At 38.6% G+C, this 18,831-nt stretch overlaps 1 protein-coding gene across 2 annotated transcripts in view; it reads left to right on the top strand.

The window, feature by feature from the left end:
- Window positions 1-360: 360 nt before the first annotated feature.
- LGMN (legumain) overlaps window positions 361-18,831 on the top strand; it is a 29,397-nt gene continuing 10,926 nt past the window's right edge. The window contains exons 1-7 of one of the 2 annotated variants that reach the window (XM_087922107.1): window positions 361-443; window positions 7,810-7,969; window positions 12,956-13,053; window positions 14,452-14,533; window positions 15,014-15,099; window positions 15,209-15,284; window positions 15,903-15,965. In XM_087922107.1, the coding sequence (XP_087778233.1) occupies window positions 7,832-7,969; window positions 12,956-13,053; window positions 14,452-14,533; window positions 15,014-15,099; window positions 15,209-15,284; window positions 15,903-15,965 (543 nt within the window). In that variant the 5' untranslated portion in view covers window positions 361-443; window positions 7,810-7,831. Of the gene's footprint in view, window positions 448-7,809; window positions 7,970-12,955; window positions 13,054-14,451; window positions 14,534-15,013; window positions 15,100-15,208; window positions 15,285-15,902; window positions 15,966-18,831 lie in introns of both variants that reach the window. The other variant, XM_026713266.2, reaches the window with a different exon arrangement.

Genomic DNA, 18,831 nt, shown 5'->3' with positions numbered 1-18,831 from the left:
CGGAACGCTTGAGCAAACACGCACCGGGCTGCACAAGCGGGAATCCTGTTTGCGAGGCGCTTCCTACCCTCCCAGGACTAATCCAGTCGCAGCCCCGACTACCCACATCCACGGGAGTTTATCCTTGGGTTGCTATCTTTTTTCCCATCATGCAACGCTCTCTCACGCGACAGCCTCCATCCCGAGGGATTGCCATCCTCCGCGCTCGGGCCTGGCCGCTGGATGCGTTTTGCTGGGAGGTCAATGGTCGCAAAGTCCGCCAATCACGCGCCTGCCCCACCTCTTGGTTTTTGTTTTTTTCCCCTCCTTCCCCTCTGATAAAGAGCCCCACTTAACCTTCGGCGCCGCCGTTGGCTCTCTGTTTTCCGACGGAGCGAAGGTGGAGAGATCGGATCGGGCGGGAGCAGCCCCATTTTCGCCATCACCTCGTATCTTCTCCCAGTGTAGGTAAGAGCCCACTTACGGAAGGTTAAATGTCGCTTGGCGGAAAGAGCACGTGGAATTGATAGGAGGTGGGCATTAGCTTGAAGAAAGACCCCACTCGGGTGCCTTGCAACGAAATTTCATTTTAAGTGAATGCCGATTGGTGTACATTCCAAGTGATAATAAAAGCTATTCTATTCTTGCTGCCGGGGATGGGACGGAATTGGGATTACATTTCGCGATCTTCATCCCTCCCCTCCCTTGAAGGGGCGAAAGACTCGATTAAGGTCCCAAGAATAGCTGAGCTGGATCACTAGCTGGAAAGGATCCAGCACTTCGCCCTGCCGAGGGTCGCCAGAACGACGACAGCCATTTCCCAGTATTGGTTTCGCAGCCTCTAGTTGTGGCTGGGAATGCCCGGCTCCTGCTGCGTCAGGTGTGGAGAATCGATGGCCTGATGGCTTTCGGGCTTCGATGGTTTCATAGATAGAAGTGACCCCCAAATTTGCAGCTGGGCTATGATAGTCTCACTAGCCCCTTTTGCGATGGCTTCCTCCCTCCCAAACTCTCACTATTGACCTCACCCCATTCCTAAGGGGTCTGTAAGGGGTGTGCATAAGTGCACCATCGTGCCTCCCGTCCTTGTCCTATTGTCCTCATTTATTTGTACCTATTTCCTATATTCTTACTCATGTTTATACTTATACCTATTATCTTGTATGCGATTGACAAATAAAATAAAAATACCTGGCTTTCTCTGTGTTGGGAGTGGAGGAAGCACTGTTGAAGCGGATGCTCTTATCTTTTCAGCATTTTAATTTACACAAGACTTAAAATGTTAACTGGCTAAAACGTGTAGCGATACTGAATTGTGTAGTCAGAACTCTTGTGTAGTTGGACCCCCAGTGGTTAAAGATTCAGGAAGCAGATGAGTGCATTTCTTTTAGAACAGTGATTCTTAAATTGGAATGTGAAACTTAAAACAGGTCAAGATAGTGGATGTGTTTGGCTTCATGTAAGTTGCCAGGAATCGGGCCAGAATCTATGATGCTTACCTAAGTTATATTATTAGTAGATTAGTATCTTGCCTACACATGTCTCAGAATCCTTTGGTGAAATTGAATGACCAAAATACAATTATCAGAAAAAAGAATACAACAGAAGTTAAGCATTCCTTTTTTTGGCTATTTGTTTAAAGTGCATTGAAGGGAAAAATGTTACAAACATTTAAAAACTATCTCTGTGGGAGTCAACATGGCTGAAATTCAAGACTTCTCACCAAATAAAAATTAATATTTCTTTATGAACAGTAAGTTTTACAAACCACTTTTCTAAAAGCACTTAAGGGCAGCCTTAAATTTTAAGAGCCCTGAGTAGTTGTGTTCACAGAAACCATAACCTAGCATGCTGCAGATTATTGACACAGTGAACCACTTCTAAACTATTTTACTGATTAGTGTTTTGTGGAAACCCAGATGTTGGATTAATGAGTTACTTATTTTGTACAGTCTAACTACTATAATATTTTAGTGCTCCAGTTTCAAAGGGTTCCCTTGACAGTTATATGACTAGTGAAAACTCATGCATGATTTCAAATGATATGTAGGAGGAAAGTTATATGTATTTGGTGGTTTCCCATACCAATAGTTAATAAAGGAGGAAATGGGGGGAAATGTCTCTAGAGTGTTCGTTTAGCGGTATATACTAATAGCAAATTAATTTATTGTTTACTTTTACAGTCAGATGCTTCATAACAACATGGAAAGTGTCCCTTCCCTATCAGCAACAGGCATTAAATAAACTGGTTGTGTGTATGTTCATATTGAGGGTATGGAAAGTGTCCCAATGGCAGTAGGAACATTTGGGGCTGAGCCTTCTAAGCTGGGAGGGTGGCTGCAACAGATCCCAGGAACAAAATCAGAGCTCTCTGTCCAGAAGAGGGTAATGCTAGGAATAGCTAAGATATGGCACAGAACCGTCAGATTCTACTAGGCCTCTGATGGAGCAGGGGTCACCAACTTTTTGGACCTCGTGGATGACCAAACTCATAATTTTAAATCCTGTGGACCAGAGACCCTGTGAAAATCCCAAAAAAAAGTCTGCAGGAAAATTCCCCATCTCGTTTTCCTATCGATCGATCATTCTTTATTTGGGATCGCAGGATACCGTTTCCAGCTCCATTTTCGGTGGGGGGTGGGAGAGAGAGAGACTTTTGGCTTCATCCAAGGAAAGCAGCAGCCAAAGACTCATTTCTGGCAGAGTTTGGGGGAGAGAAAGAAAGACTTTTGCTGCTTTCCTTGCATGCAGCCAAAAGCAGAAGAAGAAAGAAGTAGCCCGGTGGCCAGGTGAGGCACATGGGATGAGTGAGGCAAGTTCCCCCCCTCCGTCCTTTTCCCCTTCCCCTCACTATTTCATGTTATTCACAATGCAAGTGACGCAAGCCTTGTGTTCCCGCGGGCCATTTGGCGCAGCCTTGTGTTCCCATGCAGCCTAGATTAATTGCTTTGGGGAATGCTTTGGAGGGGACATTTCTCTGCGGACTACCAAAAATTTCTCATGGACTACTAGTGGGCCCTGGCCCACTGGTTGGCAACCACTGTGATGGAGGACCCAAAATTAATGTTTATGGAGTTTCTCAGTCATCCAGGTCATGGTGGTCATAGTTGTCCCAAGAGGCAATTGGATTTTCTTTGAAGATGTTTCACTTCTCATCATCCTTCGAAAAGTAAATAGGGATGGAACTGACTTCACTTTGGGGGAGGGGGGAGTTCCATAAGAGGGGCACCACTGTAGAGAAGATGTACCTCCTCAAACTCACCAAACATTATTCTCTAACAAGTAGGACCTGCAGCATGCACTTTCTGCCAGATCTGATAGGATGGGCAGATGTAATTGAGATGAGGTGGTCCCTCAGATAACTTTGTCCCATGCTAAGAATTTTAAAGATTGAAACCAGCACCTTGAATTGGACCTGGAAGCAGACTGATAACCAATTCAGCATGATAAGCAAAGTAGAAATACACATAACTGTCTGCACTGCTGCCTTTTGCACCAAGTGAAGGTTCTGGATGCTTCAAGGTTCTTCAAGGGCAACCCCATGTAGAAGATATTACTGCAATCCAATTGGGAGGTGACAAATGCCTAATTGATCATATGTATGTAATGTAAAATTGGGGCATTAAAATTGCCATAAGTTTAATGATTCATGAGACTGAACTATCTTTCGGGTTACTGTTTTTATATTGCCTTTTATATTTTTGTAAGCCACCAGGAGTCACTGGGAGTGAGTTGGGAGGTCATAAATTTTCTTTAATAAATTGATGTTTTGCATTTGAAGTATTCAGTGGCTGGGTATTCTGTTCTAATCAAGTCTAGATAATGTTACTGTTATCACTAGTTAATGAAAGAAAATGTAACTTTTTGAAGTAGAAGTAGATAAATCTCCATTGTAACATGATTTCATTGGTGTCTGGCTGGCTTGGATAAATTTTGTTTTTCTAAGGTTTTTCTGATTATTGAAAGGTGGTTTCTTTCCCTATTTGCTTCAAATCAGGAGATCTATAGAACCCTGGTAAAACATGTAGTTTGGACCCTGACATTTTGGGGCAATGGGTCACAAGTTAATGAAGTGCTGCTGGAGTGTGGATAGTAGAATCAGGACAAGAACATATAACTTGAAACATTAAAAAAACAACATCCTGAAAGCTACATGTAGGTTATAAGATACTTGGTAAAGCTGGCTCCACTTGTAATCAATTCAGCCATGGGTGCAGTAGTGGTGTAAGAAAATGAGTTTATGAGTTAAGAATTTCAACATACTGAAGAGATAATCTTTTAAGTACAGCATAAAGTCAGGGTATGAGGAGCACTAGTGGTCTGGAAGAAGGCTGAAGAGTGGTAGATAAGCTTTCCCAAGTGTTCTCTGATGCTTATCTTTCCCTGCCAAGCATGACAACAGGACCGGAAGGGAATTGGGTGTGTTTGGGGTCCACCTTTAATATGAGACAGGTGTATGTGTGACTTAACTGGCTTAGCCAGAATCCTAAGTGGGTTGAATGCATGTACCTAGAACTCTGATCTCTCAAAGATTGTTGGTGGACAAATCAACACAATGATATTAAAATCAAGTCCTTTCCTTCTCTTAGAAATGTTAATAGGTCATTGCTAGCCAGCTTGGATTGTTTTTATCTAAAAATGATGAGGCTATTTAATCAAATAGCTCCTTAATCCATAGTTTTAATATTGCATTTATCAGGAAGTCTCACAAAAACCTGCAGATTTATTTTTTTAAAAAACAGTGTAATTAAGTTTAAAGTACAGCACACTGGGTATAATTATGTACTCAAGAGAGTTCAACTGCATATACTGGAATGTTTGCATATTCTGAAAAGTTCCTGTGATTTCCCAACTTCTCTACGTAAGGAGAATCAACACCATAATGTCTTGTGATTCTGTGTTGAAAGAAGCCAACTTCCTGATGTACTCATTTTAAGTCAACGTCAATAAGCTAAGCCAAAAAAAAAAAAAAAATCAATGCCAGAACTGCTTCCCATAAAGCGAGACATTTAAAAGCAAATTGCTGCAAAATTGATTGGACTGAATTATCACAACAAGCTTTGGAGAAGAAAACATGCCCCTTTTTATATAGTGACTTTCATAGTAACAGAATCTTGATATGTAGCAGTATCTGCACATCAGCTTTTTTTGTTTTTGTTTTGTTTAGAACAGGGGTGTCAAATTCACATAGTCACAGTGTCATGTAACGTTGGGACTTTTTTCCCCTTTCACTAAACCAGGCATGGGCAAGGCTGGCAGGTGATGCATCCAGCCCACAGATTTGACAGCCCTGATCTAGAGCCTCTACAATGTATTCTACTGAAATTGTGCCATATCCCCAAATAATAGTGGCATATAATTCTACTTAAACAGGCACAATTACCTTATATTAAGCCTCCGTTAAACTAAGTGTGCCTAATTTACTAAAAAAGAAAAAGAAAGATCCTAATAATTGGGGTTTTTTAGTTTTGTTTCCTTGGGTGATGTCAGCACGGTGCTTTCTATAGCCAAAATTGTTGAAGCAAAAATATTTCCCGCTCTCCCCGTCCTGATGGTTCATGTTATAGGGGGTATCTGCTTTTTCTCACTTTAATTAGTGAAAGCTAGAGAAGCACTAGGGCAATCTATATATATTTTATACTAGCTGGATCATTGGGTGATTTGTGCAAGTGATAAACAATTTTTAATGACTTGCAGTGCCCTTTTGCCTTTTCATTGTTTTGTATAAACTAAAAGAAAGAAGAAAACGTGAAAGAGTCTACAGTTAGACTATGGTGAACAGTGCATTTATGTAAGAATAAATAGATCAAATTTAGAAAGTTTTTGCTGTAGCTAAATTGGGGACAAATTAAGTTGTCAGTGTGGTATAGTATGGTATAGAACAGGGGTCGCCAACCTTTTGGACCTCAGGGACCACCAAACTCATAATTTTAGATCCCAGGGACCACTAACCGGTTCTGTGGGCATGGCCTAATTTATGGGTGTGGCTTGATGGTCATGTGACTGGCTAGGCATGGCTTGTATGTAAATATAAATATTTACATATAAATATTTGTTACATATAAATATTAAGTTTTCTTAAGTTTTCGCAGGTACTTACATGTTCGGGTATTTTCCCACATCATTATAGTTTAAAAGCACAACTATAATGACGTGGGAAAATACCCGAACAAAGCTGAATACCATACATATAAATATTTATATAAATATTTAATTTTTTTATTAAAAAAGAGCAACTTTTACCCAAAATCAGGCAAAGCAGGCAGATTGAGTTGTTCACAGAATCACAGATTCATTCAGTGATCGATCTATCTGCCATCGGCTAGCTCAGTCTGTCACATAAAATTTGCTTGCAAGCAAACTCATAAAATTAACTCACAAGACACCATGCATGCAAATATTGAATTTTTTATTTTAAAAAAAGAGCAACTTTTACCCAAAATCAGGCAAAGCAGGCAGGCAGATTGAGTCGCTCATAGAATAACAGATTCATTCAAAGATCTATCTATCTGCCATTGGCTAGCAAGCAAACTCACAAAATTAACTCACAACACACCATGCATGTAAATACTGAATTAATATTAAATTATTTTTAAAAAGAGCAACTTTTACCCAAAGCAGGCAGATTGAGTTGCTCACAGAATCATTCAGTGATCAATCTATCTGCCATTGGCTAGCTCAGTCTCTCAAATTTGCTTGCCATGAGTCTGCACTGAATTTGCTTGCAAGCAAACCTTCAGTCCTAAGGGAGGTTCGGCTGTGCTTAGCTAGAAAGCAAGAAATCCAACCATTTCCTGCTTCCTAGCTAATCTAAATCTCCTGGCACAGCAGAACAAATGATGGTTGGAAAAAGGAAAAATAGCAATTTAGCAGGCAAGTTTACCAGGGTAAGGAGTGAGTGGGCGGAGAGAGTTCCTGGGGGCCATGTGGGCGGCACAGCCTTGTGTTCCCACACAGCCTGGATAAATTGCTTTGGGGGGGTGCTCTGCGGGTGAGATTTCTCTGCAGCCCACCAAAATTTCCTCATGGCCCACCAGTGGGCCGCGGCCCACCGGTTGGCAACTGCTGGTATAGAACAACGGTCATCAACTGGTGGGCTATAGAGCACTGGTGGGCCATGAAAAGATTTTGGTGGGCCGCAGCGAAATGTCCCCCCAAAGCAATTAATCCAGGCTGCGCGGGAACACAAGGCTGCACCGGCCACATAGCCTGCCTACCTGCTGGCCCCTACCATTCAGCTGAGTACAAACCTTACCTTGAGTAGAGTCACATGAGCTGGAACTGGAAGGTAAGACCAATGGTGGGGGCGGGCAGCTGCTCTTCCACCCGGGTGCACTGGCCTGCCATGGACTGGAGGAGTTGCTCCGGGATGACCAAAGGGCCAGTCCTGTGACTATTGTGGCTCTGGAATATGGGACCAAGCTTCCCACCAACGTCAGCAAGCCACAGTCAGTCAAAATTCCTATTACTGGTCCACGGGATTTAAAATTATGAGTTTGGTGGTCCCTGAGGTCCAAAAGGTTGGCGACCCCTGGTATAGAATACTATACCAATATAGTAATGGTGGCTAAAGCACCAGCCATGGATCTAACTCCAAGCAGTCAAGTATAAATGCAATACAATAACAAATCAATCTATCAGCTAATTTTAGGTGCATATGCCTAGTTTAACTAAATTCAAAAGAAGTCATATTCTTCTATCCCTTACTGCACACATACTGTAAGTATGTGAATAATACTTAGATTGACTTTGTAAAATTCCTTTTTACAGGCATTTTGCTAAGACTTTGTTTCATATCTTGTTTGTTATCTTGTCTCCCACTTCTGGTAGGTCTTGAGTAAAGAAAGAAGAGATGGCCTTGAAGGTAGCTGTATTTCTGAGCTGTGTGCTGGGAATTAGTACCCTAACCCTGGAGGAACCTGAGGATGGAGGCAAGCATTGGGTTGTCATTGTGGCTGGTTCCAATGGCTGGTATAACTATAGGCACCAGGTGAGAAGGCTTTGAGTTCCAGTTGAACAATGAATAAATAAACAGAGGACTTCATGCTAAATTGAATGAAATTTTTCAGAACTCTCTCTACCTAGCTAAAAATGTCAGTAGACTGCACTGAGAATGAATGTCTTGTTTGTTGAAGTTTAGCCTACTCAATGCGGGATTTTTATTATTAATACTATATCCAGATGTATAATAATAATGAAGTAACCCAAGATTTTTAAGCCTGAGCTGCCCATCAAAGTAACTGAGCCACTACTGTAACCAATCTTCTAGAAACTCTGCATGAGGTGTAATATGGTAGAGGACATTGTTCTTGTTAATTGTCTTAACTGTCCTCTTGAGTAGGAAAGCAAGATGAATAAGTAGAATCAAAACATTACTTCCAATCTGCTTTTAGCACAGGTATGATTTAGATTTATTTAGACTTCCTGACCCATCCAGAAGTCACCAACTTGGCACCAAATCTTAACATTTTTAGCAAAGTTTGAGACACTTAAGAAGTTTGGCGTTTGTTCTTTCTTTGCTGCAGTGCAGAGACAGAACAGACTATACTTTCTCCTCATCTAGCGGCTGTCAGGGTTCCGATGGATGACCTAATTAATTCATGAGGCTCGAGCCAAGTTTCAAAACATTCTGTATTCTGTTCCAATGACTTGGTCGCTAAGTGAATACATCAATGAGAGAGATATGTTGTGAAGATCACTGGTTGCTACCATCTCATTCAGATAAATTTCTCTGGTACAACGTACAACCTGTTTTTCCTTCCTTTTTTGCCCCCTTAGCGATTGGAGAGATTGCTTAAACAAACTCTCTCCCTGAGCTGCTCCCCCGAGCTTCCCTAAAACGTGCTAATGCAAGTTTACAGGCTCAGGTCTATGACCTTAATTAGTTGATTAGAACCTTGCAGCCTGAAACTGACCAGACTTTAATCAGTTTCACACTGTCAGAAAATTTTGTAGTGAATGCTACATAGGTCTCAAATAATTTTTTAGTTACAGTTGATAATGTTTGTGTTTGTGAATGGTCACTAAGTAAGATAGTCATGAAGCAAGAAGTACTGTAAATAGGGCATTCTGGTAAGTTTTGCAGTTCCAGTTCAGTTTTGTAAACATTAAGTACAAAGCAGGTCAAAGAGAAACAGACAGAAAAATATGTACGGAGGAGGAATCTTGAGGTAAGAAAAATTTCGTATAGACAAGAGAAGAGAAGTTGCAACAATGAAGTGAAGTTGCAACAGAAGATATAAAACAGCAGCTCTCAGATTTTGCAGAAGGATGTTTACTTTAAAAAAACGCTAAATAAAAGCTGCAGTGATTTTTATTGTGAAATCTTCCTCTCTTTTGCATCAAACTTGTTTGTCCTTATTGCAACTAGAAACTTGTTGATGGAAGATGGAAACTGTACCAAACTGCAATTGGCTAGAATAACTAGACATTGCAGAAATGTGCAGTCCTCTTAAAGAAGAGTCAAGTCTGAAATTTTCACTGAAGGAAACAAAATGACCATGGTAGAAACAACTCAATTCTATCTCTTTTCATGGCCTAAAAATCAATGTTTCTCAACCTGGACAACTTTAAATTATTTGGACTTCAATTCCCCGATTTCCCCACCTGGCATGAGAATTCTGGGAAAATTCTGAGAATTGAAGTTCACACATATTAAACTTGCCAAGGTTGAGAAATTATACCTAAAAATTGCTCTGTCTTCAGGTGTTTTTTATTCTCTGTTTACTTTTTATTATTCATCTCCATCTGATCTGTGACATTTCAGTATGTGACTTGGCTAAAACGTTTCTATAATTTTTATTCCACTATGTTTGCAATAGAGAAGAAAATGGAAAGCCTAGCCTAACATTAACCTGTGCATTTTGTGTGACAAAGTTGTCCTACTGTTGGAACATATATACATATACATTTTCAGAATTGTTGGCTTAAGAAATGCTGTTCATTCTGTGTTTCCAAGAAAAAAATATTAAGGAAAATACTAATATCCACTATAATGCAGTGTGGGGTGGTTTTGTTTGCAATAAATCTTTTATATTATTGACTTTTTAAGCACTTTTGAAAGATTCATTACAGTGTCCTGTGAAAGTTAAATGTTGATTAATATCTGTTTCTATCTGAACGAGGAAGTTAGAGGACTTCAGATATTGTGAATAGCATCCAACAATAAGAACTTGGATAATTGTTCCTTTGGCTTAGCTATAGGTTTAATTTCTGGTTTAAAGGAGTTTTTCCAGTATTTTTCAAACCATGTAGAAACATTTACAAGGTAAATAATAAATTGTCACCACTTTTTCCTGCTCTTCATTTGGAATAAGTTAGGCTTACTATAATGGAGTGGCTAAAATGAAAAAGTATGTATTGTTGTGAGCATATAGGATGACTCATGATTTTGCAGGTGTTGGCTTCTCTTTCCCAAGCAGTGACCCATGCAGCAAACCACAGAAATTCAGTAAAGCGTGAATGCTGTAAAAATGGTCTTCTGTTGCAACTGGAAAGTTCAGAAGTACACCTGCAATTTACCACATCATCAAACCTTTATTTTGGTCATAAGGGTGAATTATAGTCAATTAAAAAGCATAGAAAATATCTCAGAGTCTAAAGAATAGTAATTATAAAAAGCTAAAGAATATAAAACAGAAGTGTATATATAAAGCAAAAGTCTAAAAAGAATCTAAAAGAGGTAGAAGCATTAGATGGATGTAGGGGGCATATAAGTAAGTGATAGACTAAATCATCACAGTACAGAGCACTCTAGGAGGACGAAGTAGTGCTCACTGGAACTAGTTTATAGCACAGATCATCTGTTGAGTTTTAAGCACTGATGCATACAACATGACAACGTATGTTGTATCAGGGTCGGTATCTGTAAACAACAGGGAGATGTAGACTTCTCCTATGCACCCTGGGTAATGGTGTACCCAGGTGTAACCATTGTGCTGTACTGGTAAGATGAGGCTAGTGCAAATGTCTCTGTAATATAGGCACTGGAGAAATATGGGTTCTGTTATTTCTGTGTGTTCAGAGTCACAAGGACATTGTCTCTGTTGGTAGAGAATTTTCCTCTAACAGTCTTCAAGGACAGCTGAAGAGAGGACATGACATCCCGCCAGAATAAACCTCTGTTGGTTAGATACTTCAAGTTTAGTTACGTATACAATAGGGAAGACAGAATTTCTGTTGGATTCACTGGCGATAAGGTGGGGACCTGGTTAAATCCAATTGGTAATACGTTTTTGCTACACACCTTGGCTTGACCATATCCCATGCTGACCGGAAAATGTAGAGAGGAGCCCAAGGATGACATCTTAGTTGCCATTGTCTTTTCTCATGTGGATTGAAAATCATCCCTCGTAGTTAGTCAACAAGGCCAAGCAGGGGGGAAATTATAGTCGAACCAATAATTGACTATGGTCACCCACACAGTAATCTTCACTGTAGTGTCCCTAGTCTCAGGGTACCATTAGAGACTCATTTTGGGACTTGAAGGGCCTATCTTAGAAATTTGGATTTAATACGTTCTGCTGGTGCAAAATCAGAGAAGGGGTCCAGCTGAACACCATAAAGAAGTTTTGCTATTGGCTTTTGAAGGTATATAGTAATCACCTCTTATTTTGAGGAATTTTAAGGATAGCGGATGAGCTGCTCTGTGCATTGTAAGCAATGCAGTCCTGGGTTTTTCTACTGTTGGCAGAAAGAAGACTAGATATTTGAAAAAAGAGACATAATCAATCTTCTGGCCATCTATTGTCCAGGAGTGGCTTGTGAGCCTTTTGGCAAATGCCATCATTTTGGTTTTCTGATAATTGAGTACTAGCTGGACTTCTTTGCAATACTGTGTTAGAACCTGCAGCTTAAACTGTAATATACAGGAATACAGACCATGCTACTGGAATTATGCATCTTATATTCACTTCTGAGTTTAACATTAATTCAACTCAGAGAATCTATGGTAGAGGCTATATTCACTTCTGAAATTCTGGAATTGGTGTTCTGACCACCAACAAAGTAACTGTTGGGATAAGTGACCTCTTCCAAAATGATGTGAGTACCGTTTTCCTCCCTATTTTGTTTTGGTCTCTGTGCACTTGCTGATGTCACTCACCTGTTTCATACCTGTTTCCTTAGTTATTTCTTTTAGATGGCACTATCTTTCTCTCTCCCCAGTGTGTCACCCAGCCTGCTATTTTCTTCATTCTCCCATTGCCTTTTACACAGACCTTTTCATCCCCAGCATTGTGCTCAATATTTTTCCACTATGGACTCTTGCATTTCCTATCTATGTTCCATCCGCACCATGCAAAGTGATCCTTCCTTCCTTCTTCCCTCTCTTCTTCTCATAGATGGACTTGCCATGAGTCGTCCATCATGTTTTCATTGGAACCTGCCCAGATCCACGTTCATTCCATCTTCTCTATTCCTACTCTGCTTTCTAAGGATTCACTTTTAGGTGATGCTGCTGCTACTTCTTTGGATGTATTTTGTCAGGTGAAGACATTCTAGTCCCCTTGGCATTTCTCTGACAATATGTTTCTTCTCTGAATTTTGGAGTTTCTCTAAACCCACCTCTCATTTTGCAATAACTCAATTTTGGGTACTGTACAGTGAACAATAATTAAGTTGACAATTTTAAAAATAGGGATATACATGGAAAATGGAATAGTTTCACAAAAACAAGAGCCACAAAACTAAGCCGTAACACATAAAGAACACCGCAGATATGAACCTATTAGTATCATATAATTGTTTTCAGATTTGGCTTGGTGTTCAGTATGTGTGGCTCAGGGCCCCGTTGAACTATTCTTCTCTGAATGTTTTTTTCTGGGAAGAGGCTCTCTGTGATTCTCAATGAACAATTGTGTTCCAACACTATATTGTGAGAAACAAGATATTAACTTAAGCAGAATCCATATAATGTCATACTGTCTTGTCTCTGTTGAAAAACAGTTGGTAAAGAAAGCTATCTTATATTTTTCAGGCTGATGCATGTCATGCTTACCAAATTGTGCACCGGAATGGTATACCAGATGAACAAATTGTTGTTATGATGTATGATGACATTGCTTATAATGATGAGTAAGTAATAAACATTTAGCCATAACAATACTACAGATAAAGTTACAAGAGTTTTTTTCTCATAAAGTCTCAATTTCACAACTTCACCTTTGCTTACTGTTTGATGAATTTCATGTAATGCTTTCAGGCGCATCCACAACCAAATCATTTGGGCTTATCCAACTGCCTTAACACCCTATTTTTTTCCTCAGGAAACAAAAACACAGATTGCATTCCACTGGAATGATCAATACAGAGACTTCTCAACTTATGACCAATTGTTTAATGACCGTTTGTGGTCATGACAGCCTCACTAAGGATACTTTACAACCTAAAGCACTTTCAGCCATCATAAAGTCTTGCACAGGGTCCCCTAATCCCATAAGTGTATTTCGAGTGCTTGACAACCTGTTCTCATTTACGACTAGTGTCCTGCAATCATGTGATTGCCATTTGCAATCTTCTCTGCCAGCTTCCCCAAAATGTCAGCAGGGAAGCCATCAGGGAATGTTGCAGGTGGAAGAGATGTTGGATTTGAGATCTATTTCCCCAGTGCACCGAGGAATTTGCCCTTCCCTCTTCAGAGAAGGGAAATTGTCCACCGTGCTGGAGGAATGGGCCTTAAATCTGGCAGAATTGCTAATGAATGTCAGCATTCTAGAAAACTCAAAATACTGACATTTACTAGTGTTTTCCCTCTGGAGAGGCAGAAACTAGTGAATGCCAGTGTTCAGAGTCTTCCAGAATAATGGTGCTTGTAGTCATTCTCTCTGGTGGGGAAGGGAGAAGGCCTGGGATTCCCGGGTGTGTTGTGAGGCTCAGGCCCACTCCGTGGTAGGTCACTATACAGTGCAGTCACTTAATTATTGCAACAGAGCGATGGGGTTGTAGTCATTGAGCAAAACAGTCACATGACATTTCAATGACCACTTCACTCAACAACTAAGTGGTTGTAAGTAGTGGGAGTAAATCTGTAAATCTGAATGAAGACATAAGGGGAACAGAAAATATATATATTTCCTTAGAATGTGATCACAAGCTAGCTCATAGCTCATCTTGGGAATCATAATGTTTTCTTTTCCTTCCTTCCTTCCTTCCTTCCTTCCTTCCTTCCTTCCTTCCTTCCTTCCTTCCTTCCTTCCTTCCTTCCTTCCTTCCTTCCTTAGCTGTAGACTAATATTATCATGAAATTGGAGGAAAAAGGAAAGTAAAGGGAGAAAGTTTAATGGATCAGGATGGGGAAATTGGCTTCCCTGAAGGAAAAACTAGATTTCCCCCTAATGAATATAATTCTTATTTAGCATTAGACCTGCTTTATAAGGTTCTCCTTTCTATAGCAGTTGAAGTTCATGTTGTGAAATCTCTGGAGACTGATATTTTATGTATGTCTATAATATTCACCCTTTTTTCCATTTCCAGCAATCCAACCAAAGGCATTATTATTAATCGACCAAATGGCACAGATGTATACAAAGGAGTATTAAAGGACTACACAAATGATGTAAGTGTCTGATTTCCTTGCATGATGATATGGAACAGAAAAGCTAATGCAGATGAAACAGTGCTTGTTGCTATGAAAGCAGTAATTAAATCCAAATAAAAAAATACTGTATATCCAAATAATAAGAGAGTACAAACAATTGAAAATGCTATTTCATTTTAGCTTTTACGCTCCTGGACTTTTAATCCTGGACTCCATACCTAGTTTTGTTACCTCAGACCAGTCAATTAGCATGTATTTTCTCTGCTCTCATCATTCTCTCCAACAGGCTTTTTTTCAATGATGAGAGTTGCATCCTATACTGTATTTATCCCTCTGGTGGAGAAACATTGCTATTACTTACGTATAATGAAAGTGTTATTGTATTATATATAATAATAAAGGCAGGATATAAATTAATAGATATGCTGGTTGTGGGTTGCTTGCTACAGATACAAAACAAAGAGCTCATTTCGGTTTTCAATTTGTACCGATCTGTAGGATGTAACACCAGATAACTTCCTTGCCGTGCTGAGGGGTGATGCTGAAGCAGTAAAGAACAAAGGGTCAGGAAAAGTATTACAAAGGTAATAGGAAAAAGGAAAGATTAGGTTCTCAAAAGATGACTTTATTGCTAATGTAACTTTACCAGACTCTAAACATAAATAAGTGATGAGTTTTTTTTAAATTTTACAGTGGCCCCAAGGATCATGTATTCGTTTACTTCACGGATCATGGCGGTCCTGGAATTCTGGCTTTTCCAGATGATGATGTATGTTTTTCCACACAAAATGTCTGCCTATGTGTCTGCAAGGAAATCAAAAAGGGAGAGGGGAAAGAAAGATCCTGGGTGTTTATTTCTTTGGTATTTTATGAAAAGGAAACAGAATATTAGTTCCTGAATTTGACACGCGATCCTTGCGGAAATCATTTCTGAATGTTGGGGGGAGGTCTATGTGTATGTATGAATAATAGTATGAAAGAAGCATGTATATTGGTTGATAATTGTAATGAATTTTCCAAGGGGTTGTGTGTGTGTGTGTGTGTGCGTGCATGCACACACGTGCACACACATGCATATATGATTGACTATAAAAATAGAATGTAAATAATCATTGCTTTGATTTCTAAATTTATATCTTTCTCTAATTTGAGGATATATTGAGGTTAGATAAATTATGAGATTTATTTTACTCCCAACAACTTGATTTTCTCAAAATAGGGACTAAACTCAAAAATCTCCCTTCTCTTTAATTTCATATTCATGGATACTTATACCAGCATAAATCTCAAATTGTAACGGTTTCATATAATTTTGGGAGAGGAATATGCACTGTAAGTTTCTAATTTAATCTGCCCAAAAGCTAATTGTGAACAATTTATTTTCCAGCTCAAGGTACAACACCTGAACAAGACAATTAGGTATATGTACCATCATAAAAAATACCAAAAGGTAAAATTCTTACCTTCCTGATATAAAAATAGTAGAGTTTTCTTTGTAGCTTGATCTGTAATTTTTACAATAGTTTAATGGAAATGATGACATTATAGAAAGTTAAAAGTTTATGTTACCAAGTATGAAGAATTATACTATAGCAGTAAACCTACAAGCTTTGTTATTTATTGCGATTGGCTGCATGAACATGTTGATTTTGAAGTGCCTGGGAATCATGCAGTCTTTAGTTCTATGCTATGATACAATAAATTTTACACTAATAAACTGTTTGGAATGTGGCCTTGTTCACAAGATTATGAGGAAAATGGAAGGAAAATGAAATGGATATTAAATCTGGGCTCAGTTCTATGAAGGCTTCTTTTTGTCCATATTTTGCTGCTCTGGTATGATTAATGACAAGTAAGAATTAATTTGGGATATAAGATATAAATAAAATAAGAGCAGGCTCTACACCTTTTTAGCATTGATGGTGTTACCTATGAAACATCTGTAAGAAAACCACCAAGCTCAGAGAGCACGAAGGACCCCATAGGTCAAGTCTAAACTACAAACATTTTATCATTACAATTCACTTTAAAAAAATACAATAGAATATAAAGTGCTACATAGCTAAGCTGTCATCTGTTTTGAATATATGTTTTGAAACACAGATGCTTATATTATTCTCTGTTTGATGTGAATGTTCATTTTCAGAGAAAAAGATAAAAAAGAACCTTTTTTTCTTCTATTAATCCAGAAAGCCCTAAGAAGGACTTTGTTGATGTGTTCAATTATATTCCCTTTCCAATGTCTTAGAAACTTGTATAATAAATCATCCAATTTGAAATCGAGCATTTAAAAAATAATTGTGTTTAAATGTACCGTGTTTTCCTGCTAACAGACTGGAAAGAGTTTCAACTGCCTTTCTGTCAGTTTTTTACAAAATTTGTCTTTGCCAACAATATGTGAGAACTATAACTCCTACAGTCCCTAGCCAGGATTCCCAATCACTGGGAGTGCTGACTAAGAATTACAATCTCAATATATCTTGAGGATTCCAGATCGGACACGGCTGGTTTAAAAGGCAATATACCGCTGATCAGCATGAAATTTGGTGAAAACTTTCTGGGACTTATCCAAATAATCTATAAGACACAAACAGCAAAAATAATAATGAATGGAGAAATTACGGATAGCTTAGAGATAAGTAAGGGAGTGAGGCAAGGATGTCCCCCGGCCCCATTGTTATACATATTAGCAGAAGAGGTATTATTCAGAAGACCCAGGATAAAATACGACAGAACCGAGATATCAAAGGATTAAATATTAAAAAAGAAGAGTATAAACTCCAAGCCTTTGCTGATGATATGGTATTCATAATGGAAGACCCAAAAGAAACAAGCACTATACTAATGAATGAAATAGAAGAATTTGAAAAGGTGTCGGGGCTGAAAATTAATAGAGAAAAAACCAAATAATAACAAAAAACTGCACAAACAGAATGAAGAATTTGCAAACAAATTAGGTATACAGGTAGTAAATAAAGTAAGATATCTCGGGATACGGCTGACAGCTAAATGTTCCTCAATCAAAAAGGATAATTATGATAAATTCATAACCCAAATATTAAAAGATTTAGATAACTGAGCCAGGATACAACTGTCCTTGTTAGGGCAGATTGCAATGATAAAAATGAATGTCTTATCAAAGTTGCTATTCCTGTTCTAGACGGTGCCAGTCAAGTTGGGGAAAAAATTCTTTGAAGATTTAAACAAACAAATTTCAAAATTTATTTGGCAGAAGAGAAAAGCCAGGATAAAATACAAATTATTACAAGATACTAGAAAGAAAGGAGGTCTCCCAGAGTTTGAATTATATTATCAAGCGGAAATAGCCTCATGGCTGAAAGATTGGATCAATTTGACAAATAGAAGGATATTAAGGTTAGAGGGCTTTGACCTACAACTTGGCTGGCATGCATTTATCTGGGATGGGAAGCGTAAATATCACTCGTATTTTCAAAGACTTTGGATGAGAGATGCCTTGCTAAACACATGGAAAAAAATAAAAAGGAACATTATGTAAAGGTGCCATGAAGGTTATCAACAATAGAAGCAGTAATACATCCCAATGTTCTGGATTGTACCAAAAAGATAAACTATAGAGATTTGCTAAACGAAAAAGGGGAATTAAAAACTAGGAACCAATTACCACTTCAGGGAATTGAGATAGGATGGTGGCCTTATCTGCAAGTACAAACATATTATAATAAGGATAAAGAACAATTTGGCTTTTACACAACCCAGCAAGAGTTAGATAAAATATTTTATTTATTTATTTATTTTGTCAAAAGCTTACAATACAATAGAAATAAGAATAAACATAAGTTTAAATATAAGAAATAGGAACTAATAATTGGGGACAATAGGACAGGGACAGTAGGCACGATTGTGTGCTTATGCACGGGCCTTACAGACCTCTTAGGAATGGGGTGAAGTCAATAGAGGTTAGTTTGAGGGTATGGCAAGTTTAAATCTTCAAAGAATTTTTTCCCCAACTTGACTGGCACTGTCTGGAACAGGAATAGCAACTTTGGTAAGACATTCATTTTTATTATTGCAATCTGCCCTAACAAGGACAATTGTATCCTGGCTCAGTTATCTTAATCTTTTAATATTTGGGTTATGAATTTATCATAACTATCCTTTTTGATTGAGGAACACTTAGCTGTCAGCCATATCCCGAGATATCTTACTTTATTTATTGCCTGCATACCTAATTTGTTTGCAAATTCTTCATTTTGTTTTTTTGTGCAGTTTTTCTCTATTAATTTGGTTTTTTCTCTATTAATTTTCAGCCCCGCCACCTTTCCAAATTCTTCTTT

The sequence above is a fragment of the Pseudonaja textilis genome, chromosome 1 (genome assembly GCF_049901715.1).
Source record: "Pseudonaja textilis isolate UNSWEBS1 chromosome 1, rPseTex1.2, whole genome shotgun sequence".
In the NCBI taxonomy this organism is placed as follows: domain Eukaryota; kingdom Metazoa; phylum Chordata; class Lepidosauria; order Squamata; family Elapidae; genus Pseudonaja; species Pseudonaja textilis.
The sequence above is the reverse complement of the archived record's forward strand: the minus strand, read 5'-3'. Positions and strand labels throughout refer to the sequence as shown.